Here is a 25,427-nt window from a genome sequence, read left to right on the forward strand (position 1 = left end):
GATGGAATGCTACAAAGTGGGGGAAAACATATCGATACAAAAATAAATCAATGGAAATATATAAGTATTATCTAATAACTATAGTTTTAATTATTAAAAAAAAAACAATAATCATTCTGCCATAACACATTTTTTTTATTATTTTGATACACATACATCACAAATTAAATCACCGTTTAAAAAGGTTCCACTGTGATATACTTATTAAAAATTTAAAAAGGTGCGCCACTATATTTTAATACACACAATATTAATATATTATCCTTAACACATTATTTAAATGTAGCATTAATTGAAAAAATGTCATACCTACGTCAACGATGTTCACTGCTCTCATTCAAAGTTCGTAAAAAAAATCTACGTACAATAACAACCCATATATTTAGTCAGTCTATTATCTTTTTTATTATTATTAATTTACTATAACTTTTGCATACTCATATAATTTTAACATTTATAGACACCTCAGGGAAAATCTTACGATAAAAAATTGATGTCCATCATAATTTTGTTGTGTTATAATTTTAATTATTTCTGCGCAATTATTATTAGTAAGACCTGACACACACGGACCACATTTGACAATCGCATCGACCGCAAAATGCGGTCATACTTTTGGATCGCGATACATTTTTTTGTTTTTCAACAAACTTCATGTATGCCATATGTATATGACGAAATTTTGAGGTTTAAAAGACAGACAACTATGGTCTATGTGAGGTTAGATCTCGGACTTAAATAATTATTATATTCGGATGGGATAGCCAAAAACTATGAAATATAATTAAACATAACTGATTAGAAAATTTACAATTAAATAAAAATTGACAATTAGCAGTACTTTGTTAGTACTTGGCCGTTCGTAGGTTTAAAAACTGTTACGTTTTCAGATTATTTTTATTTTCAGTCACATTTTTATGGTCTCTCAGTCAAATATCGTTAACATGATGTATCGATCATTCATGGTATGATAATAATCGTTTTGTATTTTATCTTTCAAGACGGGCCGAGTGAATAAATACAAGCAGCTGCTTAAACTTGACATTTTATCAGTAATCATAACGGTAAAAGTCGATAGTTATTTTTGCACCCGACCCGATATTTCAAAGTAATTATGGAATAAACTATAATGAGTTTTAAAAATGTCAGAAACAGTGCGTTTGTAGTCGTTGATAATATATGTAAGTATCGATAACAGTACGATTAAATTTACTTAAAAAATATAACCATTACTATTAATATCACATGTTGACTGTAAACAAGTGATATAGAAATATTAGAATACATAGTGGACCTTATATTATTAAATTGATTGCATTAAAGTACATACTAACTGGAAAATTCCAATAAAGGTTACTTTTACGGACACTCAATCATAATAAAAAATGCACTTTAACTCGGATTTAAATATCTATACAAAATTAGTATCAAGGGAAACTTTAAATACACACGCGCATGTTTTTTAATTATTCAAGAGTACGTATTTGAAATAAGTGTTGAGTCGAAAAACTCAGACCGCAGAAACGTGTCCGTGTGAAGACGCGCTAACTTTACTGAAATTACTACGAAGTTAAATTGTTAAAGGTCCACTATACAAGGTGTTTATAAAAAAAAGATGCTTGACGTGATATAACCGGTACTGAAACACGTTTAAAATATAAATAGTGTTACGATATGTCGCACTTTTGGCAGTAGGTTTAATAATTACTGTTACACAACTTAACAAAATTCAATACCTTGGGAGTATATACGTAGTTAATGGCGCAGAAGTACCAGTTGGACACGTTGTTTCTATACACACACTTAAATGAATAACGCGACGATATCACTCTCCCCTCGCGACCGGTACAAAAAAGCTCGCTCAATATTTAAATAGACTTTCATATTTATTACAATACGGAAAAATAAACAAAAAATCTTAGTCATTCAATAAAAATCGCCGCGGATCCGAGAGGCACACTAACTTGTGCCAAAACTCACCGCGCCTGTTCACGCATTACATTAAAAATTGCGACAAATCGATAAAATCGCGTATTTACATGAAAAAAAAACAACATAAACGAAACTTCGACAAGTACACTTAAGTGATTTTTGCGGTCGAATTTAAGTATGATTATGATTTTCGTAACCGTATATGATTTTATATAACGATATTATAAGAGTCAAACAATCCCTGCAATTAAATGGCTATATAAAAAAAAACTTATATTTTACGTAAACAATGTTAACCATTCTCACTCTGTGATGTCAACTCATATTACCATAAATTGTTAAAAAATTAGTTAAATACTCATACGTACTTCTAGTATGTAGAAGAAAAAAAAACAAATACCAAATAATAATGATGAAATGTTAATATATTTTTATGTTGCCTATTTCGGTATTTCCATTTTTAAATACCGTTTTGTTCGTGAAACTAGTATTGTAACACAATGCGATGGCACATGATGGAACGGAATTGATTAGCACAGTAAGAGAAAGGTTAAGAATGATCCAGTTTGTGCATACTTAATAAAGCCTGGAGGGACCGCATAGTCGAGTTCAACTGCATTTCTGACAGGGTCGCAAGCGTGATACTTAAAATCAATGCTAGGTACCGCATTCAGATTTTGCAAGTATATGCTCCGACACAGAGTTATCCTGATGAAAAAGTGGAAGAGTTTTACGAGGAAATAACATCCTTGAAAAATAAAAGTAAATGCCACTTCAACATCATAATGGGAGATTTCAATGCACGTATTGGATCATACCAAAGAGATGACGTAGCGGTCGGACATTTCGGACATGGCTCAAGGGATGGTAGAGGGGACATGCTTGTGGAGTTTGCTGAAACCAACAATCTTCACATCATGAATTCCTTTTTTCAATATAAACCTACACGTAAATGGACGTGGAGAAGCCCGACAGGAAGGACCAGCGAAATCGATTACATCCTCACTGACAGAAAATATACATTTTTAAACTGTAAAGTGATCAATCAGTTTAACACCGGCAGTGATCACCGGATGGTGAGATGTAAGATAAGATTGAACGTCAAATCAGAAAGATCCAAACTGCAGAAGAAGTCAAATGCTCGCGTATACCTGCAGAACAATACTGAATTCCAAAATGAACTCAAAAATGCACTATCGGCTTTCTTAGATGAGAACGAAACCGTTTCCCTATCCAACGCGGAGGATATAACGAATATTATTCTACAATGTGCAGAAAAAATAGGCGTAAAAAACTCAGAAGTTACACTTTCCACCAAGCTTTCGAAGGCAACATTGAATCTTATGGAGCAGAGAAGGAAAACCAAGAGCGATAGACAGGCACAAAACGATATGGAGTTTTCATCACTTTGCAAAACCCTCCGAAGGAAGATTAGAGAAGACCTTCGTAAATTCAATGTAAACCTCATACAAGCAATTGTGAAAGCAGGCAGAAGTCTAAACAAAAACAAGCAATGCTTGTCGATAGGAAAACGTCAAATCACAGCACTAAAAGCAAAAGATGGTTCTATCGTCATAAATTGGGAACACTTGTTAAGCCGAGTTGAAGAGTTCTACAGCGATCTCTACAGTGATGACACTGACAATACGACTATAGACTTAGATCTTCAGAGAAATGGAAATTCGGAAGACCATACTCCCGAAATTACATCCTGGGAAGTAACCCATGCTTTAAATTACATGAAAAGTGGGAAAGCCCCCGGGGAAGACGGTTTAACGATAGATATCCTCAAAAAAGCAGGAAAGGATGCAAATGAAGTACTTGCACAATTGTTCACAGCCTGCATATGCAAAGAGGATGTCCCAGAGGTATGGAAAAATGCCAGCATTGTCATTCTTCACAAAAAAGGTGACAGAGAAGACCTAGCAAATTATCGTCCAATAAGTCTACTCCCTATTCTCTACAAGACGTTCACAAAAATTCTCTCAAACCGTCTGCAAAATGTACTAGACGAGAACCAACCGAGAGAACAAGCCGGATTTAGAGGAGGATACAGCACTATGGACCATATCCAAGTCGTCAGAGAAATCATAGAGCGGTACCAGGAATACAAACTGCCACTATGCATGGGTTTTATAGACTATGAGAAGGCGTTTGATTCGATAAAGAAATGTTCAATACTCGACGCACTCAGAAAACAAGGAATCCCTGGACGCTATATAAATATTTTCAATAATATATACAGTAGCGCAACAGCATCTGTAAATCTCCATAAACCATCGCGCAGATTTCCTATCAGCAAAGGAGTCCGACAAGGTGATACAATCTCACCTAAACTATTTACAGCTACCCTTGAAGACTTATTCAGGCAACTTGACTGGAATGACAAAGGGATCCCCATAAATGGAGAATACCTGAGTCATCTGCGCTTTGCCGATGACATAGTAATTTTCTCGCAAGACTCAGAAGACCTCCAAAGCAGAATGCAGGAACTCGCTGAAGTAAGCAACAAAGTAGGTTTGAAAATAAATGTAACAAAGACGAAAGTCATGTTCAACTGCTTTGCAGGCCAAAAAGAGATCCTCATCAATGGCACTCAGCTCGAACAGGTGAAAAGCTACATCTATCTGGGACAACAAGTATCTATAGATGGATGTATATTTGATGAAATTGTTCGCAGAGTAAAGCTAGGCTGGAGTGCTTTTGGCCGCCTGAATAATGTCTTCAAAAGTGACCTTCCACTGTGCCTAAAGCGCAAAGTGTTCAACCAGTGTGTGCTTCCCGTGATGACATATGCGTGTGAAACATGGGCCCTAAGTAAAAGAGAGATCCAGAAACTTAGAGTAGCACAACGTGGTATGGAGAGGTGCATGCTGGGCATAACGCGAAAGGACAAAAAGAGGAATGAGTGGATAAGGAAGCAGACAAGGGTTTGCGATGTAATAAAGTTTATTAAAAGCCTTAAATGGAGATGGGCTGGACACATAGCTCGAAGAAGAGACAATCGTTGGACAAATCTAGTCATCCAGTGGTATCCAAGAAGTACAAAACGTCCACAAGGTAGACCTAGAGGCCGCTGGATCGATGAAATGATAAAGTTCTGCGGAAGTACGTGGCAACGCAATGCACAGGACCGAGAGAAGTGGAAGCAACTTGAAGAGGCCTTCATCCAGCAGTGGATAGATTCAGGCTGATGATGATGATGAATGCATTGTCATTACTACTCTAGGAGGATTTGAGAAATACGTTCTCCGTGTCAATTGATAAAACTATTATTCTCTAATAATCCGACATTCACTTTGCACTGTTTGAACAGTAAAGGAGAAGTAGTGAATATATTGGTAACTTTTTTTAAAATTACGTCAAAATTACAACTAAAACTCGAGGAATGTGAATGCCCAATTTTAACTGAAGAAAAAATCAATAATACTAAACAGATTTCGTAATATTGACTCTTAAAACATCGCTATACAATGTCATAGACGTTTGACTTGTATTTTTAATCGAGCAGAATCATATTTAGTAATATTTTTGCCCATTCCTTTTTTGCAGATTTTTTTTTTACTTAAGACATCTTTAAGTTGAGTCTGCATGAAACTGCTTTACGAACGTCAGAATATGGATTAACTCACTGTGATTTTGCAATTCGATATAGTTCTGTTTTTATTTGTTAATTTCGATAGTTAGTTTTTTTTTTGCGCGGTGGATGGAGGGTAATCATTAAAAGGCGTTGATTGTGGTTGGCCGTTCTGAGACCACACTAGCACCAGCTTTCTTCTCCGGGCGCCTGGCTCTCATCTTCGTCGGAAGGCGCCTCGCCGTACATGTCGGCCAACTTTCGGAACCGAGGACCGAACGACGAAAGGTAGTCGAACTTCAGATCGCCTTCGTCCGTACCTGTAGGAAAAATATCACACAAATCAGAATAAAAAATGACAACTACACTTAAAACGAATATACCATACAAGAATATATCGTCACTGTACAGGCCAAATTGGCATAACCCTCAAATATCAAATTGTACAGGAAGTGAAAAAAAAACTATGAGCATTGGATTAACATATCGAATGTAGAAAGGAAAAAGGGCGTAACACGCAGTTTTTTTTCAAAATATGTTTTATTGCATAATAACGTTGCACATTACTAAATACACATTGTGTCCAAAGGATGTAAGGTGCAAATGGCGACTTATTATCTTAATTTAGTTAGCAATTAAAAAAAGAAGGAATTAACGTGGAAAAAAAGAGTTTAAACATCATTTGTGTTGATTTTTTTTAAAATTAACTCTATAATTAATATCAGATTAAGGATATAACAACCAAATTTATAATTATTATGCACAAGGTTATGTCTATTTTCTATTTTAACTTTGACTAAAAACCATAACAAAAACGTTTTTGTGCGTCCTGTAAAATTTGATTTGTGTGGATTGCGCCCTTTTTCCTTTCCAAGGTCGATATTATTTCATATAATATTTATTTATTATATATTATTTCATTACATATAGAGAATTTCCTTTTATTGACACACCAGTGGCTTGCGTTCAGAGGGTTTCAGCATTTGGCTGGAATATTTTTTATCGAGTTACAAATAGCTTAAAAATAGTTTTGAATTATTTTGATATGAAATATTTTTTTGGGATTTATGATACTTGGCCAGTTCGTGTAACTGTAAGGGTATGAAATAAGTCCATTGCCATCAAAATGTCACTTCGGTGAAAAGTGAGGGTTACGCCAATTGGCCTGTACGGTGACGATATAAAAAAAATACGTACAAGACAGTAGATATCGTGGAATTGTATTTATTACATTTTAATACTATGGGTTGAGGTTATTCAAATAGGTTTCTAGATAAATACATATCTCGAAGACAAAAGTGGCGGATTGCGGTGGATTTTTTAGACATATTTACAGACCCTCTGAACTAATATCTAGTAGTGTTCCCAAAAAACAGATAACGTAGTTTTAGGGACGGTACGGTGCATGGTTGCAGCATCAGTCCCGTGCGGCTCCGTCTCGGGAATGAGCACTTAAAATCACTTCTTTCAGACACATTTAAAGCGTCATGGAAAGCGGCCGTGCATATCCACGGCTGTGCATATATGACGGGTGGTGGTGGGAACTTTAACGGTTCTTTTTTCGTATATATTTTCTTAATTATATTTTTTATTACGCATCCAAAAGAACTGAAATTTTACACGACAATTCTATGATAATATTATTTGATTCGTCTTCAAATTGTATGTCTTTGACCGTGTAAGTATGAGATATGTGAACAGCACTGTTTCAATTTATTTGGCGGGTTTAAGGGCCCCCAATAATTCGGGACCTTGGGCCATTTAGCCCTTTAGTAAATTTGGCACTGCCTATACACAATTATTGTGATTAAGTGTTCAGCACGAGCAAGTCTGAAACAACATCTATCTGGGACATAATATGGACATGATTAAATCATCGTACATTCTGACGTCTGATCGTAATTTTCAAGAGCAACCTGACACTGTGTGCTTTCAGTGCTCACGTATACATGTATGGCAATATTACATATGACAAATTGAATTAATAGGCGACAATAATCTTTGTATATCTGTTCTAACTTAGTCAGTTAATAGCTGACTAATTATCACATAATTACACTGGACACATTACTCGTAGACATTATGGCCACTGGACAAATGAAATAATCCAGTGGACCGAATATATTCGATCACTCCTTAGATTTATCACTTTCAACTCTTGATTCCTCTGTTTCGGCAGAGTTTCAGTACACCTCATGTCATTAAAGATAAATGACAGCAAAGCAAGTCAAGATTCTTTTTATTTTCTAAAACTCTTTCTTTAAGCACTAAGGTGCATGGTTGCTACATCAGTCCCGTGCAGCATCGCTTCGGGACAAGGAAGTGTGGCACTAAAATATTTTCATTCTGACACGTTTATTGCGTCATGGAAAGCGGCCGTGCACAAAGCGCGGCTGCATATACATGGCGGGTAGAGATGGGGTAGCTCAAATCGATCCAGTGGACCGCGACGAACAGGGAACCGATAAACTTGGAGACAGCTCGAAAAGGCCTTCATGCTGCAAGGGATTGAAATAGGCTGATGACGATGAATACCTTATAATAATATTACACTAATTATGCACAAATTTTATCATAAAAAGTCCAATAGATAGTGTGATATTATTTTACTTACAGCTGGCGAGGGTCGAAAGTGACCCCGTAGTGTTGCCATCTCCCTCGTAGGCGTAATGCCGGACATCGTCGAACGGGTTCGTGTCCGGATCGCGGTCTATCACGTCCTTTTTATCGTCCAAGAAACCGGAAATGTCCGGAACCGGAACAGGAGAGTCCATCATCGAAGCTGATAAAAAAAGAGAGAGAAAAAAATTAGGAACAGTGTTAATTTTTAAAATGCTTATAATACTGACTAGGGAATCCAATCCCGGGATTCCGGACAGTTTTCGATAGCTATGAATCCCGGGATTAGCAAACATAATCCCGAAACCTTCGGGATTGATTATTTTATCAATCACAATCAATGAGTATGACGTGTACAAAATTACGTTGGTGAAGTGTATGTAGGTGCGCACATGTCACATGAGGAATCACCGGATGCTTAAGGATAATAAATAACCACTTTTTGTTGTCATACGCAATCGTAAGAACATCAGAAAAATAATAAACTCGTTCATTTAACCAGCTAGACGCCACTGACGTTCTGGCACGCGAACGGCGTCTAACCGCTAGTGCCACGGCCGTACTGGACGGCACTTGTTTCTACGCCTAATTTTATGAATGTTATCTTTTCTTAAATAAATAAAAAAAAAACTGTTTTACTTTCACATTATTATCTATATTACAATATTATTTACTCCATTAAACCCATGAATTTCCAAGATTGAACGTACACAATATTAACATTAAATATTTTAAATAGTATAAATTATTATACTAGACATTTTTGATCGATTTTATCAATGCTATTTGTATAAATAAAAATATTAACTATCGAAAAAAACGCCAATCCCAAGATCGGGTAATTGTAATCTCGAAATCCCGGGATCAAAATTTCGGTTCGGGATTAGATTCCCTAATACTGACATACGACATAAAAATCAAACGACTTAATTAAAGTTAACATTATAATTATATCATTATTACTTATTGATACGAAAAAATTTTACATCCGATAAATAAATGGGAAAGATAAAAACTATTATTAATGAACAGTTTCAATACAATGTCGAAATAATAATATCGTATGATCAAAATAAAAAAGCAGAAGAAATACTTTCAAACAATCTGCCATTTCGTAATTCCGTTAGGAAATTTCGGCTACGTTTTAATACCGTTAAAATTAACAGATTAACAGATTTTCATAATGTCATTAATCATTATTATAGATTTCCTTTAATATTTGTTACGATATGCCTCAATTCGCTCATTCTGTGTGTCAGAAGTAAAAGGTCGGGTGTCACATATTAGAAATTGTTCAGGAGAGAAAAACGTAAAACAATGTAACTAATTTGGCACAAATTCGATAGTTAAATTCATGTATTTTTCCCGTGTTAATCTTTTTTTCTTAAAAATAAAACAATATTATTATTCTGTGACGATTCCGCACTTTATATTTTTTAGGTATCTGGATCACTGACTTTTAAAAGAACTTATGTCACCAGGTTTGGTTACATGTAAATTGTACGTAAAACATTGCACCGTGGCACAGTTCGCCGTGAGCTCTCTTATCGGAAAGAGGTTTTATTAGATTCAATATTAACATTAATTCAATTTTCATGGCTGATTTGGCATTTTATGTCACTACCTACTATTACGACACAAAGAGGTCGGGCGGTCATTAATATACAGCCATAAATTTCGTGATACTGCGAACTGCATACGTACAAGTTTCCGGACACGACCAGGTTGTACATAATGACTTAGTTTCAGAATTTGTATTCTTTTACCAATATGTAGACAAAAAATAAAATAAAAATGCCTTCAGAACATATTTTTCGAACACCCGACCTTTAACTTCTGATGTACAAAAATTATATAGGAAAAGTAATTTAGGTACTATACGTGGATGGCGCTAACAGAAAATCACCGAATTAGCCAAAAACCCCTTTAAAATGAGTTATGACATTTTATTATTTTTGTCCGTAGGTACATCAAGGCACGATGATTAAAAATGTTTCTTTCAGGTACTGCAAATCTTTCATTTGCATCGATTGCTATAATATCTCCGTACGTTCTTCAACCATCTTTATACTATGCATACTTTCGTTGATTGATGAGTTGTCTACAGGAAAGCCGTTTGTGGTTTTAGTAAAAATAAATTAAGATGGTATCTATATCACACAGCCGTTCCGGAACAATAAGCCAAGAGCCAAACTAACAGGGACAAAACAATGTTCTCAGATTACTTACTTACTCCCCGCGTTGTATTAGTATTATTATAACGATTATTAATATTTATAACGACGCCATTTTCAGTTGTTTCCGGCGAAGTGTCCGGAAGTTATTAGCGCCGTGGGACACAAGCGACGCGGCGCGCCAGGCGGCCGAAGACCGAAACACGGCGGTGCTCTTTTCCCCATATGCTGTGTAGGTAGGTGTAACGTTGAATTTGGAATTTTATTATCAGAGACGTATTTAATCCATTCGGCTAAAAAAACAATAGTTATTTATATGATTTCTGTTTTCAAAGACCGAGACTACAACAACCTTCATCGACGAGGAAACGACTACAAATCATAAAAAAATAGTAATATTGACCATTTGGTAAGACAGCCTACAAGCGGCGATGTGACGAATTGTGAAATTAGTGAGGGGTTTACGAGGAATTATTGTTCGAATCACACAAGAATCAGATGCTCAATTTATGTGGGTATCAAACAATCAAAGTAGTGAAATATTTGCTTTCTGTCATCCCAGAAAGAAATTCGACAGCATTGGTAAACCGAACACGAAAAATTGATTGATAAGAATAATAACGCAAAATGTATGCAAATAGCCCTGGGTAGCGTCGTCCCAAAACCAAGAGTCAGGCAACAATCACTGAACAAACCCGTATGCCCCGCCGCTTCCTGTGACCTGCAGTAATGTCACAATGTATTTTGGTTGACTATTCTTGCTTCTTGAAAAAATACCACGAATATTAAATCTTGTAACCGTTTAACGAATGCAACGTAAAACTTTAAGCTCACAAATAAGCTCTGTGGAATTGTATGATCATTTTCTTAAATAATAAAATAACACACGGTGCACGTATTTCATTTAGATTGGGTAACTATAACATATAATTAGGTAACTCGAATAATGCTATTTTTGATAGTATAAACTGTTATATTATATATTATACAAGATTTCTAAAAACGAGATGTCTTAATAACTATCACTCCCTAAATTCAACAACTAGGCATCTAATACTAATAATATCTTTCATTATTTTGTTGTTCTTTTCATTTTTAATTAAACTTTAACTGTTAACTGAATGGTTAGATGTGACAGGATTACTAATTTAACCCAGTTGTATATCGACACCTCCTACGTATAACATTGTAACTAACAAAATGACGTTTTTCACTTTTTTTCATTTTTCGTATCCATAGTATGTATTACATATGATGCCATTTACAGAATTTCAAAATTCGTAATATAAGTGCGATTTTCAAGCATTGCATATTATTGTATCTCAAATTTCTTGAAATTTTTCCGACGTGAAGTATGGTAACGTATTTGGCAATACTATACGCGGGAAACGCGCGGAGATCTTGCCGCGCGGGTGTATTTTTACTGCTAATTACGATACTTCACTTCGGACGGGAGGTGACACACCGCTACCACTGTGAACATTCGGTTATATTGTATTTTTGTATGGTTTGGTAAATATTAAATACCATAATGAAGAGATCTAGACAATGTCAACAAATATTGCGCAATATATTCGCCCTTACAGGACTTTAGTGTCAAGAATACAAAAATTGATAGAAAATCTATGCGTGCACAAAAATGTGTAATTAGGCCAGATGGGACAATTAATAGTACAGCGTATAATATTATAGAAACGGATAATAATAGTAAAACAACAATGGACGAAATAAATTCTACCCAGGGAAACTGTGACTTTAGGATTCAAGGTAAGTTAATATTTTTAATCTTTTTCTCGTACGACAACAAAAAGTATCGTAAGTTATACTTACCATTGTTTACGTCGTTTCTTTGCGTGTAACTATTATTGTATGTAATATTTACCATATTTTACGTCGGAAAAAACTGAAAAAAAATATTGTATCTATCACTTATAATAATTTACGTCGTGCTTATTTTAGTAAAATATATTGTATGTAGTACTTATCATATTATACGGCGACATACAATTTTAGTTGCAATATTATACGCGTGATAACTTTTATAAATTCATGTTTATTTAGTTGTTTTGCTTTTTACAGAGTCATCACTGCCTTCAGGTGCTGATTAAAATATGATAATGGAACTTTTAGACATTATTTGTGACGATGATGAGACTAGTGACAGCGTTGCTGATACAAACAGACTACATTCTCTCGAAAAGATTAACAGTAAAATTAATTGGATATATTATAAAATATAGAGCTAGTTTTGTGAAAAATCACCTCAAGAGGTACTGTTATCAGAAACTATGAGATTTATAATGCTTTATAATCATTTTTTTTTTAAAAACCTCAATTATAATGGCTAAGGTTTCGGGTGATCGAAATAAAAGTGGTAATATGTTGCTAAATTAGCGATAAATGAAAAACAACGCAGAGTTTTTACTGAAACTCAGTCGTGGCGAAATTTGGAAACATGGAAGGTCTGTAAAAAAAGTTTCTAGCTACTTTCTCTATTTGTGACCAATTCGTATTCACAGCTTTGGACAAGGTGGATAATGAAACTGCCGTTTTAACACCTGATCAACGAAGTCGACACAAAAATTGCAATGTTGTATTAACTGATGATATGAATACCAGTGTTTCCGACCATGTTAAGTCCATCCAACCGGTCGAATCAGATTATGTTCGACAGCGATCAAGCAAACTTTACTTAGATGGCGACCTGGATTTTACCCATTTATTTAAACTATATAATGAATGGTATGAACCCATAATATACACACATAAAGCTCAAACAGAAAGGCAGTATCAATTTTATTTTAAATTGTGTTGTGTCACTATGTCCCTGAAAAGGACCAGTGTGTCCAATGTCACATTTTCAAAAACTTACAAGTCCGAGTAGCATCCACGGAGCAACTTCCAGTTTATGGCAAGAACCTTGGTCGTCAGTTAAGATTATTTGATAAACATGATGTTCAATCATTACACGGCAAAATTGTATCTGCGAATTTTGACTTCCAAAAAATTTTGAATGCCCTTCACGGAAATTTGAGTAAGTACATTTTATTATAAACGTAAATTATCAGTTTGAAATTTCACAGTTTTTCAATTTACACAAAAGGTAGCTACATGATACATATAGCAGGAAGCTGAAGGCAAACGAGGTGCAAATGAGGACTCAAGTTGCTTACTTATTGTGGTCTATAAGCAAAAGAATTCAGGTTTTGCTCTAACAATATAGGCCAGAACAAAAATCGCATTGTTTATGACTTTAACATGACTGTATTTAGTCCATAAATACAATGTTAATGTAAAGCATACATTTTTGGAAAGGGGACGTACGCAAAATGAAGAGGACTGCGTTCAAGCCCTGATTGAAAGATGTTTGACAAACAAACAAATTTTTGCACCTCCAGAATGGTACTGTTTAGTTGGATGGACAAAACAAGAAGGAAAACAAAGAAGGATGTGGTAGAGATCAATCACATAGCATGTATGATTTCAGAGCTCTATTAAATTATCATATTATGGACTAATACAAATTTATATAAATCACAATGATCCGTTTAAGATTAATTACAAGTGCGACTTGTCCAGCACTGTCTACTCGACCATGGTCGTGAAAAGTAACACATAGCACACGCAACGAGAAACTTCATTTTCGGTAAAGGTTCTTTATTCACAAATATTGCCAATTCCAAAAGCTAAGACAGATGATTTACTGCATATGTGCAACAATGGAATCATTCCTGAGCGTTATCTTGAGTTTTTCAGTAATTTTATACCTGCTAATACCTACCACTGAAATTCCACCAGCAGTTTCTGAGGAATCAGCTTAATAATTAATATGTCAGTGTAAAAAATCTCTTTTCGGTTGTATGTTTTAAATTGTGCATGCTTCTTTCTTCGCATCATATAATTGAAAATTAATTCCAAACTAAAAATATAGTTGCAGAATGATTTCTTTTTCAGTTTCACTTATATTTTAACCTGAAGTGCACCCTTCCACTTAATCACCCATTGTTATTCTCTTGTTTGATTTTCCTTTGATATTTGATATATTATTTAACCAAAAACGTTGGTTTAAAGTGATTGTAATTTTTCTTTTTTGCTTTTAATTTTATTTCAATATTTAAATACTTTCTTGAATTGGATTTTTGATTGAAATTATTTCTTCTCTGTTTTTTTCTGTATGTTTAATTTTTATCATGTCATGAAAGTCTTAAATTTATGTAATGTTTTATTAAATGACAATAAAAGCAATTTTATAAAGAGTATTTTTTCCAACCTACCTATCTGACGACCCATACCATAACTTTTAATTATTGTTATTACCGAATTATGATTTTAAATACGCAAAAAATCCTAGGTGAAGGATTGTATCTAACATATACAATATATTTCACCAAAACCATGACGACGTAAATTATGATAAGTATCACATACAACTAAATGCATGTAAGAGGTTCCGCCGTAAACTATTGTATGTGGTTTATACAATATTTCAAACAAATTCTTTTCCGCACTATAATGTTGTAACTGCATTTTCTGATTAACCACAGAAAATATTAGATATCCTTTAATGCAAAACAAATCTATTTATAATTTACAATTGACATCCCAAATTTGGTGCAAAACATTCAAAAGGTCGACTTACACCAAGCTTTTGTATCTTTAAACCGCTCTCCTGTAAAGTTGCGATTTTGAAGTTACAATACTCTACGTAGGAGGTGTCGATATACTAAGTTTTAAATATTATTGTAAGTTATCTAGTTATAGCAGAGGTGAAGATATAATAATATTATGACACTGTGATTCAGAAGTGATTAACAACCTTTCTTTTCTGATGAGCCAAATCAAATAGAAAAAAAATTTTGGGGGGCGCATTTATATACGTAATATATATTTTCACATCGATCTCAAAAAATCGTGCAGCAGTGATATAAATACATTTATTTTAGGCATTTTCCCTAAAAAATGGCTATCCCATAATGCAGTTCCTTCGTAATTTTATATCTTAATTTTCTTATGTTTGATTTACATTATTAAATTGTTACCTAAATATATCAGCAATAGTTACCTACTAGAGATTGCAATACCGAATGAAAATAGAAATACTGGTATTTCGGTATTTCCCATTGAATACCGATATTTGTAAAATAATGTAAAAAAACAGTATTTACCTACAAAATATATTATATATAAAAATATTCATATTTCATATATTACGAGGGTGGGTCAATAAGTCCTTAGAAAAGCCGACAAGTGGCGCGACTAGTACTGTAAGCGGTTTGTTTTCATGCAGCGGCACTACCGATTCAGTATGCTGCGAAGTTTCAATCAGATTGGTCGGGTTGTTGTGTGTTTTTCGTACATTTAAAAAAAAAATTTGCTTGTGGAAAATGGAAAAATGGAAAATGGAGAAAATTGAGTTTAGAGCTGTTATTAAACATTTTAATATAAAAGGGTTAACAGCAAAGGAAATAAAAAATGAGTTGGATTTAGTTCACGGCATATCTGCTCCTTCACTTGCAACTATTTATAACTGGTTAAATGAATTTAAACGTGGTCGTACATCAACAAAGGATGAACCACGCTCAGGACGTCCTGTAGAGGTGACTACACCAGAAATGATCAATAAAATCCACGATATGGTGTTAAGTGACCGAAGATTAAAGTTGAGTGAGATAATTGAGGTTACAGGGATCTCAAAAGGTAGCGTCATTTCTATTTTACATGACAAATTGGGCATGAAAAATATTTCTGCAAGATGGATGCCGCGTTTGCTCACAGTCGACAATAAACGCAATAGGGTGGTGGCCTCTAAAGCCCTGTTGTCGCTCATGCAACGCAATCCGGATGAATTTTTTCGTCGCTTTGTGACTGTAGATGAAACATGGATATACCACTATACTCCCGAGACGAAAGAACAGTCAAAGCAGTGGATTGCGAAGACAAACCATGTCCAAAGAAGGCGAAAACCGTAAAATCAGTTGGTAAGGTTATGGCTACTGTATTTTGGGATGCACGTGAAATTATTTTCGTTGACTATTTGGAAAAAGGAAAAACAATAACAGGGGATTATTATGCATCTTTATTGGACCAGCTAAAACACGAAATTGAAGAAAAATGGCCTCATTTAAACAGGAAAAAATCCTCTTTCATCAGGACAATGCCCGTGTTCACACATGTTTACGATCAATGGCTAAAATTGAAGAATTGAAGTTCGAATTGGTCGACCACCCACCGTATTCGCCAGATTTAGCCCCCAGTGACTTTTTCCTTTTCTCAAACTTAAAAAAATGGCTAAGTGGACAACGTTTTTTTTCAAATGAAGAAGTCATCGATCGGACAAATGCTTATTTTGAGGACCTTCCGAAAACTTATTTTTCTGACGGTTTAAAAAAAATTGAGAAACGTCTAACCAAGTGTATTGAGCTCCAAGGAGATTATGTTGAGAAATAAAAAAAAAATACAAAAATAAAAACTGTTTTAATGCTTTTTTCTATGGAATTATTGACCCACCCTCGTATCATGTGCCATTACTGGTTACCAAGGACGATGAAAGGGTGCGGAAGTATACCAGACATCGCGTCACCCGACAAAAATCAAGTCGTGTTAAGTCTTTTATGTTAATTAATATATTTTGTTTCCACTTTCAATACCGAATATATCGGAATTATCTGATATTTAAAACCGATATTGCAATCCCTATATGGTACGCGATAGAGGTATACTTTTATCAAATATTAGTCATGTATGGAATAATTAGGGACCGATAAGAGTGGAGGAGCTATTAGAGGCTTTCATCCCGCAGTGGATCAACCCCAGCTGACGATTATGATTATTATTATGGTTACGCCTTTACCTTTTTCCGGATAGAGAAAAATAATATAATGCGTCACTTGTCAAAGATTTTTTTCGTGTTTATTATTTTACTCGAGTATCACTAATATTATTTTACTCAAAAATGGATTATTAAATATAGTCCGTCCCGCCGTCGAAAGTTTTCAAACTAACTAACAATAACCCTTTGTTGGGGAATATACTACATAATACAATGTTATCGCTTAAAATAGTGCGTTAAATTATGCGTATTCGATTCTATTTAAATATGCTTTTTTTGTGCATAAAATGAACGATTCATTATAGTAAAATAGGCCGGAAACTTTCCGTATAAAATACCAAAAAAATATAAAATGCCGATTCCAGACACATATATAATATTAACATATTGCAATTCATAACAATATTGTATGCATGTGTAGTGTAATATGCAAACATTGAAACATTGTATAGGTTTAAAAAGTAATTGAATTTGTTTCAACTAATCACCTCAAGGCATCTCTACCACCCTGGTGAGGCGTCTAACCAACCCCTTGAGAAAACCATAGCTAAGAGTCAAGTGGAGGTGGACTGTTATAAGTGCGACATAAATAATGCACAATAAACTTTGTCAGTCAAACGTATTTGTTTTCATTGAACTACGACTACAGTGTGTAAATATTATTTGTTAGTTTTAAAAATTCAATTAAACCTTGCCTAATCCAAGTCAAAAAATATTCGTCTATCTAAAAATATCTAAAATAATTATGCCATTAAAACATACATAATTTTCAATATTTTATATATACTTAGAAGACTATTTTTATCGATTATGGTTTGGTTTAGGCAGGGCTTAATGAATTAAAAAAAACTAACCAGCACCATCTGTAAGATGTATTCTTAATTCACCGAAGACAAATAAGTATGACTGAAAAAGTGTGCATTATTGTTTACGGATCGCCTATAGCATACCTAAACTATTATGGTTTAGTTTAGACAGGGTTTATTTACTTTTTAAAAATTAACCAGCAACATCTGCAAATTGTATTCTTAGTGCAATGAAAACATATAAGTATGAATGAATAGTTTTGTGTGCACTATTTATGTCTAATCTTAACAGCCTACCTCCACCTCTCGCGACTGGAGGATACATGGCAAAATATAGTATATTTGTGAAATATATTTCTATATAATATTATGTCTATATAATGCTTGTCTAGACCAAGATACGCCACATAACTTTCTAGAAAACCTGATTTTTTTCAATAAGATCTGGCACCTTACTATGCGTCCAATACTGTGAAAAATTCTTCACTCTCAATGGTGTAACCATTTTGGATTGGCCTGGCAATTCACCAGACCTCAATCCAAAAGAGAATTGATAGTCCATCTCTAAGATGAGACTCATAAATAAGGATTTCACAACCAAAATCAATTTAAAATGGTAAAATCTAAGCCAAAACGCAATAAGATGGTGCTGCAAACCAATAATGGACACAATAAATATTTATTCTTCTGATTTAGTCACCGATTGTATTTTTTGTATCGAAAAAACACATTTTTAAATAAAAATAATTGTCTTGTCCATATATATTTGGACAAGGGTGTATATACTGTATATATTGAGACTCCTTTACTTTCGGCTGTATGGATATTATCCGTGGCTCTATCCGACTGATTTTCTCTTAGGGATGCTTACATACTGCAGCTTAAAATTTAGAAGGGATCTTTATTTAGCTACATATTTTTCAGACTTATACGCGGCGTAAATGTGAACTCTGCCATTCTTGGTGGTGTTGGCTTGTGTGTCTCTGATAATTACCTTAGGAATCGAGGGCATCCGTTGTTTGTTCTCCCACGGTGCAGAACTAACCTGCCATTAGTAATGCCAATTGGGAGGGAAATAACCATGTTTAATGAAATCGCTTCGGATATTGATATATTCCACTTACGTGAGGGTGAATTTAGGTGGACGTTGTTTTATAGGTTTTTAAGATAGGGGTTTCTATCAAAGTTAAGTCTGTGTGCTTCCATTTACTTCTATTTTGTTATTTTATTTATTTTCTTATTTTGTTACTTATTGTATTATTTTTATTTTTTTAAATTATTAACACTTATTTTATGTCATGTCGTGAACGCTTTGAATTTATAATTTGTTATGTTCATTATATGTAAAATAAATAAATTTGATTTGATACTATATAATACGTAACATATAATTAATTTTATATTATAATGAGGACAAAGTAGAAAATAATGAAGTGTAGATTTTTTTCTAACCAATTAAATAAAAGCTGAAAAAGTTTGCGCTAAGTAACAAAAATAATTGCCAAATTCATTTGCCACGAGTCGAAATATAAAATATCGCATAAATAGCCAATAAAACAAAGAAGAAGTCTATCTCAAAATTTTACACAGAAGAATTGACTTGTCAAGGATGGGATATAATTACAGGCTATCTGAAAATACTCGACAGGCAATAATGTAAAAACTTAATTCGTTACTTGGCTAAAAACTTCGGTTCTAGATTAAACGAAGCTCTTAACCCCAACATTGCTAAATAGAATTTGCCAAGAAGATTAATTCTAATACTCCTCAAATTGACACTACCAGTAAGTTATCGGTAAGCCTCTTAAGACTACGCTCTAATATTTTTTTTTCATTTAATCGCTCAAAAGTTAAACAAAAAAGTTATCGAATAACAAGTCATTTAACATTATAAAGCGACTCAGATTATCAGAAAATTAATAGTTTCTAACCTAATAAATACGAGGGTGGGTCAATAATTCCTTAGAAAAAAGCATTAAAACAGTTTTTATTTTGTATTTTTTTTTTATTTCTCAACATAATCTCCTTGGAGCTCAATACACTTGGTTAGACGTTTCTCAATTTTTTTTAAACCGTCAGAAAAATAAGTTTTCGAAAGGTCCTCAAAATAAGCATTTGTCCGATCGATGACTTCTTCATTTAAAAAAAAAACGTTGTCCACTTAGCCATTTTTTTAAGTTTGGGAAAAGGAAAATGTCACTGGGGGCTAAATCTGGCGAATACGGTGGGTGGTCGACCAATTCGAACTTCAATTCTTCAATTTTAGCCATTGATCGTAAACATGTGTGAACACGGGCATTGTCCTGATGAAAGAGGATTTTTTTCCTGTTTAAATGAGGCCGTTTTTCTTCAATTTTGTTTTTTGCTGGTCCAATAAAGATGCATAATAATCCCCTGTTATTGTTTTTCCTTTTTCCAAATAGTCAACGAAAATAATTCCACGTGCATCCCAAAATACAGTAGCCATAACCTTACCAGCTGATTTTACGGTTTTCGCCTTCTTTGGACATGGTTCGCCTTTCGCAATCCACTGCTTTGACTGTTCTTTCGTCTCGGGAGTATAGTGGTGTATCCATGTTTCATATACAGTCACAAAGCGACGAAAAAATTCATCCGGATTGCGTTGCATGAGCGACAACAGGGCTTTAGAGGCCACCACCCTATTGCGTTTATTGTCGACTGTGAGCAAACGCGGCACCCATCTTGCAGAAATTTTTTTCATGCCCAATTTGTCATGTAAAATAGAAATGACGCTACCTTTTGAGATCCCTGTAACCTCAATTATCTCACTCAACTTTAATCTTCGGTCACTTAACACCATATCGTGGATTTTATTGATCATTTCTGGTGTAGTCACCTCTACAGGACGTCCTTAGCGTGGTTCATCCTTTGTTGATGTACGACCACGTTTAAATTCATTTAACCAGTTATAAATAGTTGCAAGTGAAGGAGCAGATGTGCCGTGAACTAAATCCAACTCATTTTTTATTTCCTTTGCTGTTAACCCTTTTATATTAAAATGTTTAATAACAGCTCTAAACTCAATTTTCTCCAAGCAAAAAAAAACAAGCAAATTTTTTTTTTAAATGTACGAGAAACACACAACAACCCAACCAATCTGATTGAAACTTCGCAGCATACTGAATCGGTAGTGCCGCTGCATGGAAACAAACCGCTTACAGTACTAGTCGCGCCACCTGTCGGCTTTTCTAAGGACTTATTGACCCACCCTCGTACCATATATTTTTAACAGATTCAGTGTTTACACGACGATAATTGAAAATGATTAAATTTGATGTTTCTTGGTATTACTCACTACATATACTTTTTATATGACACGTTTCGTTCATAAGCTGAGCTTTATGACTATCAAAATTTAATTAATTTGTATAAACTAAATCACTAAACAAGACATGTGAGATGTCTAGTATATTTCTTTAGATATGTAACATACATTTATATTGATTACATCTAAGATAACCCACGGTGGCCGCGCGGCTTAAGCGTTGGACTATAACGCCGTGGGTCCCGGGTTCGAATCCTGGGTCTGGCAAGTTCACATATTGTTCTTCAATTTGTGTGTGTCAGGGTATAGACCTAATAGGTTGAGCAAGTGGCTGACGTCCATTTCTGGTAAAAAGCAAAATCTGTCAATAAAAACCTCTACTCTGTGGAGGCCCATATGATCCGGACATGGTCGAAAGAAAAGAAGATAAGTACGTACAATCTTGATGTGATTTCATTGGTGTTCAAAAATACATCATGTAATATACTGTAATGCACATTCGCAAGAAACGTTGATCTTTTGACCATGCAAAATAGTTGAAAGCGCTAGGCATAAATGTCGCTTTTGTGTGTAGTTCAAAGAGTCGTCGCTACTACGTATACAATGCATATTAAACACAGCGCACCAGTCGCTTTTCAAACTAACCCAAGTCAGATCTCGAAAGGGCAAAAATGATAATGATAGCGATCATAATTAAATGACATCGCAAGTAAATAATAATGTCTTTACAATAATTATAACAGGAGATCTATGCCTTCAATGGATCCCATCGCACATGGGCATTGAGGGCAATGAAATGGCAGATGATCTGGCAAAGGAAGCTGGCCATTCAGGGGTACCATATCAGTGGATACCAGAAAACCTGGACTGGAATGAGGCTATAAAGAAAATGTGCCATAGTATGTGGATAGATTTTCACCATAGGGCATCATTAGAAAAGGGGAAATGGAGTAAGTCTATTCTACCATCACCATGAGAGGTGTCCTGGTTTGTAGAGTCTTCTTTGACGAGGAATGAGCTTAAGTTAATACTGAGGCTAAGAACAGGGCACACCATGGGCAAAAGATTTGATGTCCTCATGGGAAGAAGCGAATCGCAGCTCTGCGATGAATGTCATGTTTTAGAGGACATTGTACATATAGCACTGCAATGCCCCAAATATGATATTCACAGAGTACAGCTGCGAATTGCGGATATCTATGAGAATGTCGACGAATTGAAGGGTGTCCTGGCGGTGGGTAAGACGGAAGAGCTGGGCAAAATTGTAAAGTTATTTAACAGAATAGGAGTGAGGACCTGATCGACGGATCCCCTTCTAGAAGAGAAGAGGCGATATGACAGCGAGTCGCAGTCAAAGCCTCGGTAAAATCATAAAAAAAAAAAAAAAAACACTGAGTCGGTTTAATATACCCAATATTTTAGGCTATATATTATTTTCTTCAACGCCAATAAATTACTGTTTTTCTGTCGGATGTACACTTAACCGGTTTGAATATTTTGACAGTTGACTTTTAGACTAATCGACTAGTAGCTGCTGTGTGCACTAGAGCGCAACATTGGCAGCTCTGATTTATGAATGCACTGTGCAGTGTCTAGCCGAATTTTAGTTGTAATGTTGCAATGTGCCCTAAAAATCTTTTTGTGTGACATGCTCCGCGCATACTAGACCAATTCTTTTGAAAGGTAAAGAATATGCAGAATTATCGACAAATCTAAAAAAAGATTCTTTTGAGCCACCACATAAGACAAGCCAACGAACAAATACTCAGAGAGCTCTAACGATGGTAACAACATGGTAACAAAATTTATCCTAAAGGTTCATGGATGCCGAGATTAACTGCTGCACAAAAGCAAGAAAATGGACTGAAAAAAGAATATCTATACTACAGTATAATTATATTTTCTTTCGTCCTTCCCTCACGCAATAAGCTGAAACCTGTTAACATCCACAAAAAAACGATCAACAACTTGTCGATATAACGTATTGTTTTTAGTTTAATTCCGGAATCATAAAAATCGTCCGGTATTGTAATAGCTAGTGGTGAAAGTAATTTTTTTTTTGATTGACAGTTGGAAAAGTTGCTTGTTATAATAAGGATATTTCAATCCTATGAATGTATAAAACATGTCTATTCAAAGTACGCATGGTTTACGGATTACAATGATATAAAAAAATTCGCGATTATTAACGATCGATTTATTAAAGTATTCACAAAAAAAGTAAGCTGTGTATAAATACTAAATGATTGTCTCTCTATCTTCATTCAATTGAAAGTAAACGTTTATTTAACATAATTTTGAAAACACTTCTGAGAAAATATATTATAACCAACAGAATAAATCTTTTTTGAAAAAAGTAAGACAGGAATCGAACCTGCATCTCTAGGGTTTCACGCCCATGCACATAGACCACTATTCTAAAGGCGCCATACTTAATTGCGACAAATTTTAACTAATGGCTCTTAATACTCACTGAAGCGCTTTCCAAATTGAATTACTATTATTTTAAATCAAAGAAGGTATTACTTTAATTACTAACCGACGTCACGGACCACTCCAAGATTTTTGTTGTAACTTCTTGCTAATAATTTTTAATTAACTATTTTTTTGTTCAACGAATAATTAACAAGATTTAAGAATGTAACATTGTAATTATCGATCAAAATTATGTATGTTCAATAATGAGAATGTTACATTCTTAAATCTTGTGAATTATTCGTTGAATAAAAAAAATAGTTAATCAAAAACGTATATTTATTACCGAATTATGAAAAGATTTTAAATATTCATACAAATAATTTTTATTTCATAGTAAAATGGATTTTCTGTGTGTGTTTAAAGTTATCGTTGAAACGAAATTTTATTAGACAGTTGAATAATGGGCGAGTATAGTCCGGGAAAACGAGGGTTGAGAAGAGCGCATGGGAGGGGTTGTAAATTTACCAAAGTTATTTGTGAATAATTAACCAAAGATTTTCTTTCCAGCCGCGGGGGTACGGTCAGGGGGTAAGGCGTCAGTGCAGCGCGGGAATATTATAACGTCGAAAATTCGACCGCGAGAGAAATAATTTCAGAGAGAATTATAATATGAAAGTTGTATTATTTTGTAAAATATCGATTACATTTCTAAAAAAATCACTATTTGCACGAAAGTCGATTGGGAATATTAAACTTGGCGTCAATTCCGCGTAAAAAGAAATTGTTTAATCGTTATTTAGTTAGTTATGTAAGTCTACTAGAGATGTTAATATCACATAATTTTAAGTTCATTTAATTTCAAGTTTTCAGATAATTTAAACTTTAGAATAATAGAACATTCACGAAAACCATATAGACTAGTCTATAAGTTTAGTGTCTTTTCCTAATATTAAAGTGCCATTTTATACATATATCTTATTAGCTTCCCTTGTAAAGCAAGTCAAAATGATACTGTTACTCAGTAAAATCAAAGTCATGTCATTACCGGTTACATGTAGATTGTACGTAAAACATTTCACCGTGGCACAGTTCGCCGTGTGCTCTCTTATCGGAAAGAGATAACCGTATACTTATATACTATACGGTCTCCAATTTTATTAGATTCAATATGAACATTAATTCAATTTTCATAGCTGAATTTGGCAAAATTCATGAATTCAAGAATGAAAACCTAACAAAGAATCGAGTATATCGGCTATTTTCAAATTTTGTTTACTGCTGGCTTTCTGTAAAGTGTAAAACGACAAGAACCGTGTTTTATTCAGACATGAATTTTATAACAGTAGGTACTATACGGCCCTAAGAGGTTGGACGGTCTTTAATATACGGCCATATATTTCCAATACAACATTTCACGGTGAAGTGTGATATGGCGAACTGCATACGTACATGTTTCCAGACACGGGTCATTTCCATATTACATGCATAAAAAACTTTATAACTTCAACACATAAAACAAACAATTTAAACAGGAGGTAAATACTGATGAATAGATTTATTTTCTTTGCCTCTTTTGAGTATCATATTATTATCATCCCTTATGGTCATTTAACTTCTGAGCCTCAGTAATATTGAATCTTGAAATCTACTGCCATAATAACATTACATACACAAAGGTATTAAGTACTGATTTTTTTATATGAACTAACCATTCATGTCATGAATTTGGCCACTCAAATTATTCATCGGACTGTAAATAGGAACAACATGATAATATCAAAATATT

At 34.3% G+C, this 25,427-nt stretch overlaps 1 protein-coding gene across 1 annotated transcript in view; it reads right to left on the reverse strand.

The window, feature by feature from the left end:
• Nucleotides 1-2,365: 2,365 nt before the first annotated feature.
• Nucleotides 2,366-25,427, reverse strand: part of shg (DE-cadherin) — a 158,511-nt gene continuing 135,449 nt past the window's right edge. Inside the window, exons 23-25 of the mRNA XM_085956835.1 lie at nt 8,124-8,291; nt 5,143-5,829; nt 2,366-2,518 (exon numbers count right to left, since the gene is read on the reverse strand). Coding sequence (XP_085812961.1) covers nt 5,693-5,829; nt 8,124-8,291 — 305 coding nt within the window. The 3' untranslated portion in view covers nt 2,366-2,518; nt 5,143-5,692. The remainder of the gene's footprint in view (nt 2,519-5,142; nt 5,830-8,123; nt 8,292-25,427) is intronic.

Source organism: Rhyacophila brunnea, unplaced genomic scaffold, assembly GCF_057557595.1.
Source record: "Rhyacophila brunnea isolate RB1 unplaced genomic scaffold, BYU_Rbru_1.0 scaffold_6, whole genome shotgun sequence".
NCBI classification, from domain to species: Eukaryota; Metazoa; Arthropoda; class Insecta; order Trichoptera; family Rhyacophilidae; genus Rhyacophila; species Rhyacophila brunnea.